This window comes from Silurus meridionalis, chromosome 12 (assembly GCF_014805685.1).
Source record: "Silurus meridionalis isolate SWU-2019-XX chromosome 12, ASM1480568v1, whole genome shotgun sequence".
NCBI lineage: Eukaryota > Metazoa > Chordata > Actinopteri > Siluriformes > Siluridae > Silurus > Silurus meridionalis.
Genome location: NC_060895.1, coordinates 3990428 through 4010391, shown reverse-complemented (window position 1 = coordinate 4010391; position 19964 = coordinate 3990428). Strand labels below are relative to the sequence as shown.

At 40.0% G+C, this 19964-nt stretch overlaps 2 protein-coding genes across 3 annotated transcripts in view; both read right to left on the bottom strand.

Annotated features, from left to right (window-relative positions):
• numbl (NUMB like endocytic adaptor protein) overlaps positions 1–5958 on the bottom strand; it is a 47934-nt gene extending 41976 nt beyond the window's left edge. The window contains exon 1 of the mRNA XM_046863069.1: positions 5668–5958. The gene's annotated coding sequence lies outside the window, so the exon portion shown is untranslated. The remainder of the gene's footprint in view (positions 1–5667) is intronic.
• Positions 5959–7783: 1825 nt separating this feature from the next.
• coq8b (coenzyme Q8B) lies at positions 7784–19268 on the bottom strand. 2 transcript variants are annotated; one of them, XM_046863637.1, is made up of 15 exons: positions 19146–19268; positions 17141–17322; positions 16752–17057; positions 15826–15892; positions 14796–14867; positions 13423–13542; positions 13204–13289; positions 12398–12538; positions 11567–11648; positions 11386–11479; positions 9743–9884; positions 9528–9635; positions 9216–9281; positions 8844–8930; positions 7784–8432 (listed from the first exon to the last, which is right to left on the bottom strand). In XM_046863637.1, exons 2-15 carry the CDS (start codon positions 17315–17317, stop codon positions 8151–8153), a joined length of 1830 nt encoding a protein of 609 aa, XP_046719593.1. In that variant the 5' UTR covers positions 17318–17322; positions 19146–19268; the 3' UTR covers positions 7784–8150. The 2 variants fall into 2 exon arrangements, with proteins under 2 accessions (XP_046719593.1, XP_046719592.1); XM_046863636.1 differs by having other exon boundaries at positions 17141–17319; positions 19146–19249.
• Between the last annotated feature and the right edge of the window lie 696 nt (positions 19269–19964).

The window sequence follows — 19964 nt, the reverse complement described above, 5'->3', positions numbered from 1 at the left end:
TCCTAATATCAGATTTGTTTATTATTTTGTTCTGCACCGTACAGACAAATGAGCATAACTTTTCAAGAGATATATTGCCTATTAAAAGAGCATTATTACTGTCATAATGACATTTTTTTTTCATATTTATTGCTTTTGAAATAAAATTTTTTTCCCGACCGATCGCACTTGCTGATAAGCGATTAATTATATGGATACTGGATAGAAATACAAACAAACCTAACAACTTTTAATAAATAATAATAAATCAATTATATAACTGATAAATTATAAGTATTAAATAGAATTATAGCCCTCTCCGTGCAGCGCACCATCTCATGTGTAAAAACAACACCCCCAGATACAGATATAATATGATTAATAAATATATTTAAAATAAAATTTCCCTGGCATTGTTCAGAGTTACATTCCAAATGTGCTGGTGGGTCTGAATTCAGCCCAGAGGCTGTAGTTTGGGGACCCTTAATATATAGCATTAGAAATAACGTTAAATAACCACGTTAGGCTGAAATGCCTCTATACAGTTTGTATAAAAGTTTTACATGAAGTTCTCACTGTACTAATAAGATGTCACTTCAAGCTTGAGTCACAGCTCAATCACCCAGGACACACTGGCTCATCACACACACACCCTAACACACACACAGCACACAGCACACAATGAATCTGATTGTTCGCCAAGTGATCACACATTAGAAACAGGCAGCACCCAATGCACGAACAAATGAGTGTCATGTCAGGCCATAGAGATATCAGTCTTCTCTCATTTAGGGCAAAATCCTGAAAATATCCACCCTTGTATCTATCATTTAACTGATTTCAAGTGCAACCTCTTACCATATCCAAAAAACAGCTGGAAGTGGAGTAGTCATTCGGAATGGCAATGGCACAAGCTCTCGGGAAAGCTGGTTTTGGATCTGCGAGAAGTACATGACACGGGGTCTGAAGCAAACCTGTGCTGCACACAACCGACGAAACACAAACACGCGTCCTAACAAATATTATTTCCTACAAACACACACCTTTGTTCTACTTGTTATCAGGTTGCCAAGTGTTTAACCTCCACTGCAGTATAAATGTATTATTTTTTTAGTCAATACTTTTTTTGCTTTTTACAACTGTATACATTGGAACCTGAATAATCACGATCTTGACACCCCCAACCTTGATAGTTCACGACTTTACATTTGGAACCGAGAGAAACTCGGGAAAATCTGCTAGTTCACGAGAAGCCGCGAGTGGCTCGAAAGGTCGGAGTAACAGAGTTACTATTTTATTAATATTATGTTTGAAAAACTATTTTATTATTGTATTATTCATTTAAAGTAGTAAATAAACCATTTATGACAAGTAATTCACGATTTCTGTCAAGTTTACACTACAGTACATGTGCAATTCCCCTTGAAAAAGGAACCATCAAAAGGAGAGTCAAAACCTCACCATTTTTTGTTACTCACGAGGGGTCATAGAATGTAACCCCCGCGAGTATCAAAGTTGCGCAGTATTTGGAAAGTCGGTCCACCACCTTTTCATTATATGCATTTTTAAACCGGGGAGAAATAAACAGCAATGCTGGAGGAGAAAGGAAACCCATAGAAACTTGAGGAAACCCACACATTAAAAGAACATAGGTATCTGGTGTTTGGCAATACTGATGTGTTTTAGCTAAGTTTTAACTTTGCTAATGGACCTAAAAAAATGGGTTGCCAGTGAAAAATTTCATTTTATGAGAACCGATTTTGTGTTGCTTGTTTAACCTTAGTTGCAGGTCATCGCGTAATTTCCTGCACTCTTTTAGGTTGACGCATGTATGATACCCTAGCCTAAAAATATCATATAATTCATCGATCGTTTAAATACACACAGAGCAGTGGTGAGAGCTTAAGGCGAAATCAATTGTGAAACCTTTGTATACCAAAGGAAGCATAAAGATTGATTATTGATCTTGGTATTTCTGAGAAAGACTTGTAATATATAATATTACACAGTCGGTATTTATCTCGCTCTTAAATGTTAAACGCTGAAATAGACAGTGGCTATAGCTACATTATTACATTAACACGTGTGTATGTGGTTCTTTCTCAACTTTTCACCTCACACTTTGAGGTACACGATTTTGGATGCATTAGCATGAAATTTTCTCTTCACTTAAACTCAGGACACCCAAAATGTGTTCCAACAAGACATTCACCCTGGGCACAGAGCCAGCTCCATGAAGATATGGGTTACATGGGTTGGAGTGGAAGATCTCCTGCTATAGAGCTATATGAACCTCAACCCCACTGAACACCTTTTGCATAAACTGGAACGCTGCAAGCCCATGCCTCCTCACCTTACTTCAGTACCTGACTAACATGGCTGCACAAATCTCCTCAGAATCTGGTGAAACATCTTGACCGAAGAGTGTATGAGGCAGTGGGGGATTAAATGTGGAATGGGATGTCCACATATGAATCAGGTGTCCACAAACTTTTGTCAATACAGAGTAAAAATAAACACTGAAATGTATCACTGGTGCATCTCATTTCTCTCAAACATCTTTGAATGTGAGCGAGTGTTGTTTGTGTTAGCCTACTAGCTATTGGGTAACTTTTTGAGCATATTAGCTACTGGGGCAAATTTCGTTCATGTTAGCATTTTGGTTCCTGAGGGGAGTGTTATCCATGTTATCCATTATTACTTGTGGTACATGTTGTCCATATTAGCATATTTGTTACTAAGCTAAATGGTGTTAGCATAGTAGCTCCTGAATTACACACAGTAACATTATTTTGTAGGTGAACGTTGGTCGTGTTAGCATATTAGCATGGCTTTATGAATAGTTCACACTCGGAGTAGTTGCCATATAATGGTCTGGTTCATTCTTTTGTCTGCGCTTGATTTCTATCTTCTTCTCTTTTAACAGTGTAACAATGACTGTAAAATCAGATGGAACAAAAATAGACGTGGACAATAGACAAAAATAGGGCCTTATTAGAGGTAATCGTTGACAGCTTATTAAATGAAGCGCAGAATAAAAGCTCCTGGATGTTCTGCAGTACTTTAGTATAGGGTTGAAGGCATGTGAAAAAGATTGTGAAGAGGTTTTCCAGGATAAAGTTGTGGTGAACAAGGCGATTACACAAGATGATGGAAGACTACGTTTCGATAAATTTGAATGAAAAACGTGCACCATGCCACAAAAACAAGTAGATTTATTCAAATTAATATGAAAACACACCCTGGACAATTTATTATTATTTATATTTATTAATATTGACAAGTGAACTCCAACTGCGTCTCGAATTTTTAAGATTTGCTGCTATTATCAGTAATTTAGCACAAAATAAATGAAGCGCTAGCTTTCAGTTTAGCACCAGACCACATTAAATATGCATTTCTTTTGTCTGACTTATGTGGTGTGCGATTTTGGCCTGTCCCAGACAAAATATGGCTCACGTGAAACTAACATGGCAACTATTTTTGCAGTCCTAAATCATCCCGTCAAAGAGTTATGACAATCTTGTAGCCGAGGATAGCCTTTTTTTGACATCGTTATACATTTATGATGGCCGTCTCACAGTGTGCTTGGTGCTACAACCTGGCCAAAAAAAAATCCCATATTTAATGCTGTGTTGATCGGCGCACAATATCGCTAAAACTTGTGTACCATTACTGCAAAAGGAGCTAAAAGAAATAGCATAAAGTATGTGGGATTCCAATATTCTCAGGAACTTTCTGTTTGACTGTACATCTAAGCAAGGTTTACATTTACGTGTCCTTCCCTTTGCAAAACTGGACTCCCAAGTTGGCCTGTTTTCAGTACCAATGACCAGGTCCATATTCTCCTCCCCTGACGCCCCCTTAATTTTTTTCCCTACACATAAAAAAACACATTTTTGCCCTGTGTATCAGCTGTTTGATGTTCTATATGAATAGCAACTGCTGATGGCTCCATTTTCTTTTGTACCGCCCTGCATAGTAGCCTACGATTTAATAGGTGTCATCATCAGACAGTCTACGTAAATGAGATCCACGTTGCACAGTGCGATTGCTGAAACTGCAGTCCGTCAAAGGCATTCGTCCTCACTTCGTCTCTTCCGAAACAGAGTGATAAAACATGTCTTTAGTCCTTTACTCTGTCCAGCTTTGTAACTTCCTTATATGTAAAGTGTTCTCAAACAGATCAGCATCCAAACCTTTAACCTTCATGCTAATCAGGGCCATCACAATCGACGCTTGCTATCTAGCCGTTAACTTAATGCTTCTGGAACATTCTAATATCAAAATCTATTGACATTAGCAACTAAACGCCCCTCTGTGACCCTGTAAACTGCTAACATCTGACAGGAATTACAAAAAAACCATCAAAAAACAACAAACAAACAAACTGGCCCCAAAATGTCGAAACTTATTTCATGTGGTCCAGGATGGAATTTTCCCTCAGCAATCTTTCGTAGACATCAGGATGCAATATGGTGTAGCACTTGCTCATTCTGTGGAGTCACACCCTGATTCCTACAAAGGGAGTGATGTTTTCCTCCAGTGCCTGCAACTGCCTGCTTGCCCTTTGACCCTGTGCTTTTGTGGCTCCAGCTGCTATGTACCCTCATGTTTCTCGACTGAATAACAAAGAGAACAATCTCGAAAACACAGATTTACGGTGGAAGTTTCAGGACCTGAAAGTCTGTCGGGACTCTCGTAAACTTTTCCCGTTTTCAGACTTTCGGCACCGATTCTTACAATCTCCACAATCGGATCTACACACGGCATGTAACGAACTCCTCACCGAACCACGCATCTTCTATGCTTTCTACTGCTCGAGACACACACTTATACCTCATCTACAGTACATCTCATCTTACACTCTTCAGACTTTTACACTGGATTATTTGTGTCTTTTTTCGGTTGAAACGTGTTTACGGGGACATATCAATGAACTGATCTGATACTTGAGCTGCTCCTTTTTCTATTATTGTCATCTTTCACTTTCCTTCCTTCCCACTCTCTCTCTCTTCCTCTCTCTCTCTCCCTCTCTGATTAACAGTAGCTTCAATCATTCATAAATGAGTTCCGCAGTTCCTCAGGGTTGCCTGGTTTCCTCTGTCCCTGCAAAGAAACATTCCCGAAAGTGAACCGGCAACTCTAAAGGGCCTCTATGTGTGCGTTTGTGTGTGTGTATATGTGTGTGTGTGTGTGTGTGTGTGGTGCCCTATGATGGACTGCTGTCCCATCCCGCCTCGTTGCCAGAGTTCGCGCAATAGGATCAGGGTCCACTCCAACCCTGAAGATGAACTAATGAATATGTTGCAAACAACGTTATTAACATGTTATTGACTAATCAGGTCTGCAATCACTTCTGAAAAGTTATCCCATTTGCAATTAGTGCATCTGATGATGATCATCATCATCATCATATAATTATTCGTCCACACATCCGCACATTGTGCTCTGTTTTTCCATGAACCTTAAGCATCCCAGCCCTGAAGTGCACTTGCTGCAGTGATGCTGATGCTCCCTGAAGGAAACCCAGTGATGCTCCACCACGAGCTCCTGGATGGCATGCGGTGTTCATTCAATCCTGAATCTCGCACGTGCGCGCTTCCCTGTAACCTGCATTCTGACGTCATACAGCACAAATCACATGCCTGATGTATATGAATGTGTGTTGCGGTCCGCAAGACTTACCAGAACTGGTATGGGGAAATCCAACCACACACACACACACACACACACACACACACACACACACACACAGCCTTTTGTGTAATCCAAAGCAGAGATGATTTCAGACCATCTAGATCAGATTTGCGTGTACATAAAACGAATTAAGGAGGACTGGTGGAATTATAAAAATAGAAAATGAAAATAAAGAGTAAACCGGATTTTTTTTCTAGAACCGATTCCGAATCAGCGGCTTTTGTTATTTCGCTGGAGCGGCCACTGGCGCAGAATCTAGGATCCAATCCGAGGCTCCGCCCACTACTAAACCACGCCCCATCAACCACCAAACCCCCGCCCTCTCAGCGCCCTATTGGCTTAGGAACGCTCTCATGCAAATTAACTTCAACACTGGCATCTGGTGGCCAGAATGGTGATCGCACCTGCTGCTTTTCAGGTACACCTGCTCCTGTATTCTTAGAGGTCAATTCGATTCATTTTAGTGAAACATTGCATGCTAGTTTTTGTTTAGATTGGTCAGTAATTATTGATATGGACAGGTAATTACGTGCATTAAGTAGTTTTAAATTCTACAATAATTTTTAATTCTACAATAAAATAGAGATGAGAAGTAATGAAGTACAAATACTGTACTTAAGTAGACTGTTTCTATACTATTATTACTGTACACCACTTTGGTCAACTTTCAGTTGGAATTGAACTTTACATTGTAAACTTGAAATGTAACATTTTTCAATCAAAGCTAATTGAATTCCCGACCAAATATGACCTGAGGTTTTTCTAAGCAAGTTCTTTTCCATGTTCAGAATCTGAGGCTAATCCCAAAACAGCATGCAAACAAAATCCAGGTCTATTTTCTGGATTATTTGAAATGAAAACTTTTTTTATTGTGACTCTGCAGTTGCTCTGGTCATACATTGATATTCGGTGAACAAAACACACCAAAACCCCGAAAGTGTGATCAGGTTTCCACATACAATAAAGCCAGTGTGTGTCTGTTAAAGAAATGAATAATGTAAAGGATTGTGTATCCCATGGACGTGACTGAAGCGGGTTCACTTCAAACTCTTCTTTATTACTATTTAATACTTGACATCAATGATGATTATCTGTATAAAATATATTGTCATGTTAAAAACCTCTAAAAAAAAAAAACACACAATCATGTAGGTAGACATGAGTACATAGTTATATTGCCCTCTTACAGCTCCTCTGAGGTTCTAGGGTTTTCTCCCACCTCTGAAAAAAAGCTAATTCTACAACATGGATTTGATGCAGGGTGTAAATCCGACATCACACCCAGTAATCCACTGCGACCCTGAGCAGGATGAAGCTCACTGAAGATGAAGAGAAACTCGCCCCTTCTTTCTGTAAGCGCAAACTCGACTACTGCTGACTCACTTCTTAATCTAGATTTATAATTCCTCCAAAAAATTTAAAAACATAGTGTTTATAATGAGTGAAATAAACAGGGAAGAAACAGAGGGAAAAAAAGGTGAAAGGAAAATAATAAAAATGAGAATTTAATGCAGAACAAATGGCCAAAGAAAGAGAGAGAGCGAGAGAGAAAGAGAAAATTCATTATTAAGTGAAAAGGATAAAAAAAAAAGTAAGAAAGGTTATGACAAAAGAAATATTGAGAAATAAAAAGGAAAAGAAAGAAAAATTATGACAGAAAGAAAAATAGAATTAAAAAGAGAGAAAAATTATGACCGAGAGAAAAAAAGAATGTCATGACAAAAGAAAAATAGAAGCTAAAAAAAGAGAGAAAGAAAAGTAAGAAAAATTATGACAGAGAAAGAATGTTATGACAAAGATCACGACAGAAAGAAAAATAGAAGTAAAAAAAAAAAAGAGAGCGAAAGAAAGAAAGAAAATGGAGAAAACAGTAAAAGAAAGAGGAATGCAGGCAAGTGACAACACGAGAGAATCAGAATTGAAAACAAGAGAAAGAAAGAAAAAGGGGAAAATGGCAAAGGAAGAAAAGAGAATACTCTTAAAAAGAAAATACAGGAAAAAGTATGAGAAAATAAAAATAACTTGGGTAGAAAAAGAAAAAAAAAAGAATAGAAAAAAATAGATATGTGGGGGAGGGGCATAAAAACGGGAAAACTTGGGCGAATTATCCAAGCCCACCAATCGGACTTTGACTGGATTCTTTATGTTACAAAGGTCAAAAAAACTTAAACAAAAAAAACAATAATACAAAAGGTAGATATGAATAATAACACATCACTTAATTCTGCAAGGAGTGTAACAATTCAATTCTCCACCTGTCCAAGTGTGTGAGGTCTGTCAAAGAAAACATGAAAACACACACACACACGTTTCCTTTTTATTTGTGATTAAACTCCTCAGTCATGACACTCATTTAATAAAAAAAAAAAAAATACAAATAAAAAGTTCTCATATTCCAGAAAACCTCCGCTCAGACGTCCAGACCTGTGGCGAGTTCTGCTCAGACGTCCAGACAGGCGTCTCGGCTGAGTCTATTCTCCACGCTGATGTTTGTACGCTTCGTAGACGTCGAGGAACATTTCTCGGCAGGGAATCTGCGCCTTGAGCTTGGAGCAGATGAGGAAGGAGCCGGCCATCTTGCGGTGCAGCGAGTACGTCTCCTCGGGAGGAGGAGTGAGCCTGTGACGCAGCATCACCGGGAGCAGGTTGTGGATGCGACGTGTTGTGCTCTGGGTGCTGAAGTCGAAGGCGTCCGAAGAGGCGAACGCTTCTCCCAGGATCATCACCGCTTCCACGTGAGCGTCCGCGAAAGCCTGGGGGACGGAAACACGGAGGACGTTATGACAAAGAAAGAAAGAGGTTTTGACAGAAAGAGAGAGAGAAAAAGAAAAAAAGGGGTATGACAGAGCAAGACAGAGCAAAAAAAGAAAGAAAGAAAGACAGACAGACAGGGTATGACAGAGCTAGACAGACAGACAGACAGACAGACAGACAGAAAGAAAGAGTTTGACAGAGAAATTAAAGAAAGTAAAGAAATGTTATGAAAGAAAGAAATGTTATGAAAGAAAGAAAGAAAGAAAAAAGAAAGAAAGAAAGAAAGAAAGAAAGAAAGAAAGAAAGAAAGAAAGAAAGAAAGACAGACAGGGTATGACAGAGCAAGACAGACAGACAGAAAGAAAGAAAGCTGCAAGGTTATGTAAGTTGTGTAAGTGAAAGACTCAAACCTTCGTTTCGTAGCCAGTGAGAAAATTCAAGTCTTTGGATTTCTGCAGAACTCGGGCTCGATCTCCGACTGAGGCCGCGTGCACCACCTAATGGTGTACCAAAGCATGGCATTTTAGGTTTTATCCAATTGAACAGATTTTACTCAAAAGAAACAAACTAACAAACAAATAAATAAAAGAAAAGACTTCCTACCGAATGAAAACTGCTGAAAACTGTCTGTGTGATATGTAATTTTAAAAATGCACACAATATGTATCCTAACACAATATTTCACTAATATATTTAATTTAATGTTTGAAGTGTTATATTTAAATCGTCCTGGATTTTAGAAATCCAGTCAGGAGGGAAAAACATAAAAAAATTCCTCACACCTCAATGTAATCATCAGTGAAGGCCTTTGGGTATTCCCTGCAAGCACCGAAGTCTAACAAGTAAATCTGAAAAACACAAAGCAAAGCAACTGTTACACACGTGCTCCATATCCACATTCGTATTCGAGTAGTCGTTGAATATGGCATCATCGTGCACCTCACAACCTCACTTGCACCTCATTATACTCAATATGTTCTTGATGCAAAGTGGGCAGATGAACAATGACATAAGAAAAGATGCAGCAACATCATGAGCGGTTACAGTAGAATTTATCCAATGGATTGGATACGAACAACAGATTCAACGCTTACCTTGTCCTCCTCCGCATTGTAGAAGAAGTTGGACCAGTTGGGGTCCGTCTGCATGAAGCGAAACTCGAAGAGTTCTCGGAGACACAACTGCAAGATGCTGAAGCATATCTGTGAAGAAGCGAATTGAAAAGAATCTTGATTTTTTTTTGCTATTTGAATTTGCCAGCATGGAGTCCATGTGAATCCAAAGAGATAAATCCAGAGTCTGGACTCGCCTTGTTCCTGATCTCCTGATCCAGATCCACGCAGCTGTCCAGAGGGACTCCATTGATAAGCTCCATTGTGATCACACGCCCTGTGGTGAGCTCATCGATGACCTCTGGGACTTTGAAGATCGGGTTTCCTTCCATTAGAGTCCTGCAGGGTTCAAATAGAAGGTTAGTCTACTGTAGACCGAGTCACCGCTTAGGGATGAATTTATAGGGACTGGATTATAAATTAAAATTTTATACGCAATCTATTTATTTGTGGAAAGCAGCTTAGGGACAAGTCTAGTGGTTAAAACACAATATCTATAAAATTTGAAGTAAAAAGAATTAGGGTTTTGTTGCTTTCAGTTTAGTATTACCTGACATGTGAGTAGAAAACGTTGCTGACTCAAGTCTTCATTACAACTTGGACAATGGATGCAAAGTGGGCAGATGAACATATTTTGTGGATAAATATGTACATTTTACCATCCCATTCCACATTTATTCCCCTTTTCGCTGGTCTAATAACCTCCACTTTTCTGCAAAGATGTTCCATGGGAAGATGGTGGACACAAACCATGTACTTGAGTAAAAGTAGAGATTCGCTCTGTAAAATTTTACCTCAGTAAAAGTACAAAAGTGTTTGCCTTCAAATGTATTTAAGTAACCAAAGTACTATGATTTATTACGAATGCTCCTATTATCATTTTTTCTCACATGACTCTTCGCTTAATCAACTCAGTTTATGTGAAAAGACTCGAATGTGACTCTCAGCTAGTCAAGTCAAGTAAGTAAAGTCAAAGTCAAATGGAAATACTTCAGTAAAGTACAGATACATGAAAAAGCTACTTAGGTACAGTAATTAATTACATTTACTTCCTTACTGTGCCTGAAGTGCACTCAGTGTTCCAATTCATTCCAAATGTCTTCAACAGGGTTGAGGCCAGAGCTTTATAGAAATCCATTCAAGATCCACCCCATCCCATGTAAAGCAAATCTTCATGGAACTGCCTTTGTAGCATGTTGAAACAGCTTTTGGTCTCCTAGTTCAATTGGCGTTCAAAACTAATGCTACCCCAACAAAGACGTCCGATTACGATTGTGTTCCTTCAACTCCAAAACTGTTTGGGAAAGAACCACATATGACTGGAAAAGTCCAGTGTCCCGAAATATGTCCATATGGTGTATATACAGTGGTCCTCCGGAACCTGTAAGGTATGGTACCTTAAGTTATTCCTAACGTTCCTGAACATTCGGTCCTACTGCGGATTCCCACGAATTTTAAGATAATCCGCAACTTTCTGTTATAGTTAGGTTCTAAATGAGAACCAGCAAATTTTCAAAACCGCGATTATTCAGGGGTCAACTGTATTACCACAGTATTTAATATAGTATTGTAAATACACCAAAAGAGGGTCCCTGGTGGTCTAGTGGTTAGGATGCGGCGCTCTCACCGCTGCGGCCCGGGTTCGATCCCCGGTCAGGGAACCAACCCCAGCCACTCTTAGTGCCGGTCCCAAGCCCAGATAAATTGGGGAGGGTTGCGTTAGGAAGGGCATCCAGTGTAAAAACATGTGCCAAATCAAACGTGCGGAGGATCCGCTGTGGTGACCCCTAATGGGAGAAGCCAAAGGAAAGTTTATTGTAAATACACCAAAAGCCCTTACTTGAAGCGCTTGGCACACTTTGCCTCACGTCTGTAGTCACACTCCCAGGCAAGCTCTCTGTGAAGGACCTCGAGACTGCTGTCTGCAAAAAGTCCTGGTACAAAATAAACAAAAATACAAATAAATTCCAAGCTATCAATCAAAAAAAAAGTTCTATGTGAAAACGTTTGCCGTTTCTCACCCTCAGGAAGGGGTACGCTCATCTTCAGCACAGACATCAAGTTATTCACGTCGCTTTTGATACTCTCGGCCACTCCCGGGTACTGTCCAGGAAGAGTACATAGGTTAGCAGTAAGTGTTTTATATCAACATTTACACACCATCACCTTCAAAATATTCCCCTTGCACAGCAATACAGCATCCCTGCCACTCTGGAATACGTCATAGAAGTCTTTCAAATAGTGTTGAGCACCTTCTGAAATTTGTGCCATAACTCAAGCAATGGTGTCAAAACGATGACCTTCGAGCTGGATGTTCCTTTTCAGGAAGATGGCGAAGTCCGCAGGAGCCAAATCGTTGAGAAGGGTGGGTGCAGAAGGGAGATTGTGCGAATCCGACGATCATAATGCACAAGTTCCTGAATGGTCGATATACTCAGGGGTTCGAGCTTGTTAAAGGTCATCCTGATCTCTCGCCATTTTCCAGTGACGTTCTTCAGCTCTTGAAGCGCGCGTTCCGCTCAAAACACCACGGAAGACTTGTCGCGACATTGCCGTATGTCAAACGTAGGTCGTTTCAGACGTCTCGGGGGCAGGTTTGCCCATTTTCACGCAGAAGCAAAGACGTTTGTTTATTGTTCTGACTTGCTGACCGTGATAAAATCGCAGACGTGGTAGAATTGGTCGGAATTGCAGTTAGCGCCATTAGTCTCGTCTTAACCCTTAGTCCAACTCTCAGCATCTTTTACCTTCATTTTACATTTCACCTTTAAATTTTAGTATTCTAACATACAGTTTTGTGATTCTCGCACATCTCTATTATCGCTGGTTACAAATCCACTCCTGCTCCCTACCTGTATTTTCATAGCCACTTCTCTTCCATCAGGCAGAACTCCATGATGCACTTGACCAATGGAGGCAGCGGCAAAGGGTTTGTCCTGAAATGATAACAGCCTGTCCTTCCAGTCAGCCCCCAACTCCTCCTCCAGGACTTTCTATACACATGACATGACACAGAACACATGACATGACACAGAACACACGCACAAAGAGAACAGTTGACCAAAGTTATCAATCTATTGCTGACACACGTGTTCAACTAAATATTAAACCCTAAACGTGTCGGTAAAGAGGAACGTGTGTCACAGGGACTGGAGTTAAAACTCTTGCCTTAGTCTTGTGAAAGAGTTAAAATACAAACCAGATCTTCAGGATGCTGGCTTTGTGAACACATGCACTGTCATGCTAGAAGACGTTTGAGTTTGAGTGGGAATTTGAGTTTGAGTGGGAATGTCATGCTACTGCAAAAACATCAAACATTTGTGGTAACATTTTTGAGGAAAAATATAAATGTTTCAATACGAAACCATATTTTTTACCCAAAATATCTTGCAGAACATCTTTCCAGAGGTTATTACAAAAGCAAAATGACGACTAAATGTGGAATAGGATGTTCAAAACCAATCTTCCAGAAATGTTTGTCCATGTTGTGTATTTTTCGGTCCACTGGCAAGGACATGCCATTGCCAATACCGTAGTTGTAGCTGGCCATTGCTCCATCCCGTCTTCCTATTGGTGTCTTTTAGTGGTATTCACACACAAACACGCAAAATTTAAACAATCCTACAGTGTAAATCCAGGTTTAAGGTAAGGAACTTACATTTGTTTGCCAGGCCGGCATAAAGTCTGCACTTTGTCTGACCCTCTCAAATATCTTCTGCAGTTGTGGATTAATGAAGCTGTTATCTAAAATAAAATAAAAAAATAAAAAAACAACACTATTTTTACAAAACAATGCTTGTACATATATCAAGAAAAAAATCATCTGTCCATAATTCGTTTTTTTGTGGTTAAGGAAGATCAAGATGTTTCGCTGTACCCTGAATGCTTAGCATCTGCCCGATCTTCAGCGCTGCCCCTCGCACCTTACACAGCGTGTTGACGATTCTCTCGGCGTTGGCCTCGGACAGGAGCGGCGAATCCAACACAGCTCCCGTTTCTAACAGACGGATTACATAAATTAGCTAAATCGTAAAAGTCGGGACAAGAGAAATCTGCAGTGATTTAAAAATCGAGCAAAGGAACACCTGACTTTTCCAAACATGTGGTAGAATGAAATTTTCTATTCACTTGAACTAGGAGATCCGAACCTGTTCCAGAAAGACAATGCCCCTGTGCACAAAGCCAGCTCCATGAAGATCATCTTTACATCAGGGGTGCCCAATCTTTTCCAAAAAGGGCTGGTGTGAGTGCTGGTATTTTATGCCAACTAAGCAAGTCCACTCCAAATTCTACTGGTTTAAATCTCATGATTTACATTTTCAATTACTATCAGGTGTAGCCTCTGATTAGTTAAAATGAAAATCTGATCACACACCAGTTATTTGTGAAAGCATAGACACCCCTGCTTTACATGGTCTGGACTGGAAGATCTCCTGCTATAGAGCTCTGACCTCAACCCTATTGAACAAGATGATTTAAAATGGTGACTGCACTTTAGGGCTCCTCACCTCAGCTACATCACTACCTGACTTGTCTAACACTTTTGAATGTAGTACCACAAATTCTTCACAAAACCCTTACCAAAATTTCCACAAAACCCTCACAAATTCCTCCACAAAACCCTCGACAGAATCTCCAAAGATCCTCCACAAAACCTCCAAAAAACCCTCCATAAAATCTACAAAAAACCTCCACAAAGCCCTCCACAAATCTCCGAAAAGCCTCCACAAAGCCCTCCACAAAACCTCCATAAAATCTCCACAAAATCGCCACAAAACCCTCCACCAAAAACCGCAAGTCAAGAAACTTTTTATTGTCATTTTAACAATATATAGCTGACACACTACACAGTGAAATGAAATAACGTTTCTCCAGGACCCTGGTGCTACATCACACAACATAGAGCTTCATTTAGAACACAGTAGAACATGGTTGTCACCGTAGTGCAAACAGCGCAAAACAAAAAGACACAAAACAGAACAGTGCAGGACAGACACAAAACACACAAAATAGCAGTATACATTCTGTACAATATGCTATACAGTAGAACACGCAAAATAAGAGGAACAAAGAGGGTATTTGTAAACATTATACACAGAATCTCCACAAAATCTAGTGGATCGTCTTCCCAAAAAGAGTCGAGGTTATTATAACAGCAAATGGGGACTAAACGTGGAATAAAACATTCAAAATGCACATACAAATCTTATGATCAGGTGTCCACGAATATTAATATAAAAACGTTCTCACCTGGTTTTTTGCCTCCGAACGACTGCTTCGCCACCTCAGCGATGGCGCCAATACCCAGTCCAACGGCTAAACCTGCAAGAATCTAGAATGAGTACAGCGTCGACGTGGTGTCAAAACTAATTTAAATCGTGGTCCCTCCAAATGCAAGATGGAAGGAAACTTGAATCTGCGACATTGTATTTTGTAAAATACGGTATAAATCTACAAGCTCGGTTCATGTGGAGAAAATCCTGTTGGAAGATTATTAGGAACCCCAAACTGGCAAGAGATGGTAAAGGAAGCCATTTTTTTAGATGGCGATTAGGAAGGTTGTAGCTCAGTGGTTAAGGCATTGGTAAAAATCCCAGCACCACCAAGCTGCTACTGCTGGGCCCTTGAGCAAGGCCCTTAAACCTCAACCGCTCAGTTGTAAGTCGCTCTGGATAAGGGGCGTCTGCTAAATGCCATAACTGTAAATGATTCATTAGAATTTTCATCTTTACATTTGGGTGTTTTTTTGCTTTCGATGGAGTAGAACAACAAGGACAAGAAACTAATGGTAAATCATCTGGCAGCTGCTTAAAAAGTAATTACAAAAAGCTGCCAAAAGCTATAGATCGGATTAATAACTTACACAAAATACATTACATGTGGTGCATAAAATCCTTTTTGCTTAAAAACGCATATATATAAAATTCTTATTGGAGTAAAAAGTCTGATTATGTAAAATATTTCCTGTCAGACTTTTTTTTAAGAAATGCTAATGTTTAGCAAGGTTAACTTTTTAAAATGTACAGTATTTGTGCTGAGTAGATTTGTGAGCCTCTGCCTCAACATTGAGATTGGATTAGCGTACGGATTAGCGTATGACCTCGTAAGGCTTCCGTACTCATTTTGCGTCTGGGGCTCTTGGCCTTTTTATTTATTTTTGTATCTTTACTACTCTACGTGCTTGCGGATCGTTAGCCTTGCGGAATTTTGCCTCGCCGTCATTTCAGGTCATAACCAGCGTCTCGGAAATGTGAAAATTTGGTGGCCCTGCGGTACTCACCCCCAAAATTTGCAAGTCGACTAAGCCGAGTCACAGGAACCTTCCTTTCTTTGGCTCGTTCATTCAGCTGAAATGAAATCAGATTGCGGGTCATGTTCAAACCCTCCACTAAAACATTAATGTACTACATCTTACATTATGATTTACATCCAAATAAAAATTACGGCTTTACATTAACAGACTCGATACAACAATTCTGATCACTTAAGGACGCTGCCTTTCCAGCAACCCGGTTTAGCTACTTAGGTAGCTTTTTCACGTATCTGTGCTTCACTGACCTATTTCCATTTAAAAAGGCGGTAACTTCATTTTATTTCAAACGTACTTTTTACATTCCTTTTGTCATCATTTGTGGATAAAAACAACTGGTCAAACACGCGTCGAGCTGCCAATCGGCTCCGTTTTGAACTCGTTTTTGATGGCGCTTGCTGGTATCTACTTATCACCCACATTCAGTTCAGCGTCAGTTCAACAGCAAAGTAGGTTTGGTTTTATGGTCATTTTAATTCATAAAAATCAGTGGTTTTGAAGCATTAATATCATTCTATTAACAGTGTGCTGAAGGTAACATCGGAGTCTTTGCACATCAAAGAGTCGATTAAGCAAAAAGACAAAAAATGCTAATCGAAAGACAAAAATATTATAGTACTTTGGATACTTTGGTACATCTGAAGGCAAATACTTTTGTACTTTTCCTCAAGTGAAAGTTTAAAGGGACACTTCTTTCAAAGGGTTGGAGTAGAAGATCTCCTGCTATAGAGCTCTGACCCTCAACTCTATTGAAACACCTTTTCTAATGAACGTTGACTGCACCCCAGGCCTCCTCACCTCACCTACTTCAGTACCAGACTTGACTAACAACCTTATGGCACAAATCTCCACAAGCACACTCCAAAATCCAGCCCATACACTGCATCTGTTCTCACCTTCTGCCGAACAGGCCGGGCGGTACTCTGTTTAACCTCCCGAGCCTTTTTGATGTCCTCCGGACTCAGCCTGGCCACCACAGAGTCGTGAACGAACCTCGTGTGATTACGAGGCACTGTGACGTGCAAGAACCGAGCACTTTGCCCAGGCCAGCCATTTCCTTTGGGTGCTCCTGTTGGAGCGTAGATATCATCCTTGCTAGTGATATCTGGCGCGAGCTCCGAGCCCACGGCCCATTTAGCTGCTTCATGGTCATCCATCTGTTCCCATCCTTCAATGTCCGGGAACTCCTCAGACTTCGATGTCTGGTAGAAATACAACAGAAATAAATAGCAGGAGTAATAACATTTCTTTTGTACAAAGACTACAAGAGAAAAACGTAATATACCTCGTCCTGTCTCATTACGGTGCCCGTCCAGGCTACAACTGCATCCTGGGCAGCTTTGATTCCTGCCCCCAGAGTGGAGTTACAGCCGATCAACCGCAGCTGCTCCCCCTGCATGACAGCGAATGCAGCGCCGACTTTGCCGGCACCCCGCACTACCTGGAGCACCTCTGACAGCATTTCTGCTATATAAACATACACACATTATATATATTATGGCCGGTGAAGTAAATAACACTGATTATCCCCATCATATGAGGCATCAAGTGAACATGTCCTCAAAGTTGATGTGTTACAAGCAGGAAAAATGGAAAGGTCTGGTGACCCAATACTTTTGGCAATATAGTGCAAACGTTCCTTTTGTTTCTATACAAACTACGTTAATGCAAAAAACACACAAGAATTTGACAGTGGGACTGGGGACATACGAGTCTATAGACATTTTTGCCACCACCAGAAGATCTTATGTCAAATGTTTACAGACTGCATCACCCCCAAGGTCCAACATGGAAGTGGAAGTTTAATGGTTTGGTGTTGTTTTGGCACAAGGGATAGTTGGAGACTTATTCCCGCCAAGTAAAAGGAATCCTGAACCAACATGGCAACCCGTTCCATACTTGACAATTACACCACGCAATTCCGTCTGGACTGTTGTTGATTGGAACGGAACCCCATACAACAAGACAATGAGCCAAAGCATATGTTCAAGCTCTGTGTTTAAGAGCAAACAGTTGGCTGAAGTGTTATCCATCAGGGATACTGTACCTAAATCCTCCTGAACTGCTCTGGTTCGCAAAGTCAGAGAGAAACCTATAAACTACCCAGTATTTCAGCTGAACGTCTGGTGAAAATAACTGTCTGGATACCAAGTGTGTGTAAAGCTGTTATTCATGTTGAAGGAGGATTTTGGTCAAAAGTATGGAAGGTCACTAGTTCAAATCACAGCATTCATGGAGCTTGGATTGTGCACAAGGTAAAAAGACAGTAGTGAAGAGACTTTTTTAACAAGTCGTCCCAAAGAGTGATCATTTTCGAATGGGCGAATGAACATTTGCAAAGTTTCTAAAACTAAACAGAACAGTTTCTCTCTGACTCTTCTAATCCGAGTCGTTCGTTCGTCGATCACGTGACTCCCATAGATGCTACACAATGCAATAGATCAGGGTTTTTTGATTTTTTGTCCAAATCTTGAGATTATTGTTACAATATTTATCGAAGTCACGTGGCAAACAATCTAACGGCACAGACCAGAAAATATAAGAGGTGAACTCCTCATTCTGCTGATCACAATTTGTCCATATCTTATCATATTTTTGATCAGATTAGTTTGTGGGGGATCTGCTTTTCTGATCGAAGGAATGAAATTAACTAAATTAATTCTTAAAAAAAAAAAGTATTTGTTCCTTTTGATGAACGAGATTCAAAAAACCAAGTCACTAAAATAATTCTGAACTTCTCATCACTAAAACACAGTCCATATCTTTATGTGCTTTCAACCCTAAAGGAATGAAAACACGTGAGTGGGATGGTCACGTGTCCACGTATTGGACACGTTTTGGCCATATAGTGTCTCTTTGTGGACTAGATGACAGGTTTTGCTGGAATATCACGTGGCCTGCAGATCTAAATGGGAGATCTAGATCTGATTTACGAGATCTAGATCTTTACATCAGGAGGGTGGATCTAACTGTCCTTGTGTGTGTGTGTGTGTGTGTGTGTGTGTGTGTGTGTGTGTGTCTGAAAATGTGGTTCTCCAGAATCAGGATTGTAAACACGTGTACCAGCTCTTAGGTTGTAGTGTAGTGAAACTTGGGGCATCTTAACAACACACGTGAACAAATAATCAGTTCTTCCTTCTTTTTTTCTTCTTCTTCTCTTTTTTTTTCACTGCGTTTGGCAATCACCTTTGTGTGCATTCCACCACTGTCTGATCTGATCTGATCTCAAATAAAACATCACCCTACATTTCTACAAAAGAAAAAACACATCTGCAAGAAAACTTACTTACCAATGTTTGTCAATATTACGAGGTGTCCTTCTGCAGCTCCAGATTCGCCACGGTGTGATAACCGAGAACCGGAAGTGGCTGAGAAAACGGACGTGCGGTTCAGCCAATCAGATTCCCCCTCCCACCTTTGACGACAAATGATATGTTCGGATAACAGACAAGGGCAGCCAATCAAACCTGGGGCTTGAAGAAGAGGCGGGATGAAGTGAAAACAACATTGTTTTAAATCCATGTTTTTCTCAAGAAAAAAATAAGACTTTATATATATAATGTGCATAAAATAATGTGTTCGTGTATTAAACCCAGACACAATATCAAAATCACTGACTTACTTTATAACATTTATTTCTTAAATAATTACTCAATAGTCGATTTTATTTTTTTATTTTATTTTTTATTTCTATCCAATCTTATTTCAGCTGTCACGTGTTGCCAGGGTTAAATAAATCCACCTTTAACAGTGTTGTTCCTGTAGCTTGAAATACACAACAAAGAAACGCGCTTCGACCAATCAGATTTTGAGTTGGCGAAACCCGGGCCATCTAGCAGGCGTACAATAACCTCAGCGTTTTTACGTCCTTCGATTGGACGATCACAGAGTGCATTAGTCAGCAGTTGTGGATGAAGTACACAAACAGTGTACTTGAGTAAAGGTCAAGATACACTAAAAGTAAAATATTACTCCGGGAAAAGGGTCCCCTTAAACATTCACTTGAGTAAAAGTACAAATGTATTTTGCCTTTAAATGTACATAAGTAACCAGAGTGCTATGCTATGATTTCTATCCACTTTCTTTGCTGTAGAATTTGCACAAAAAAC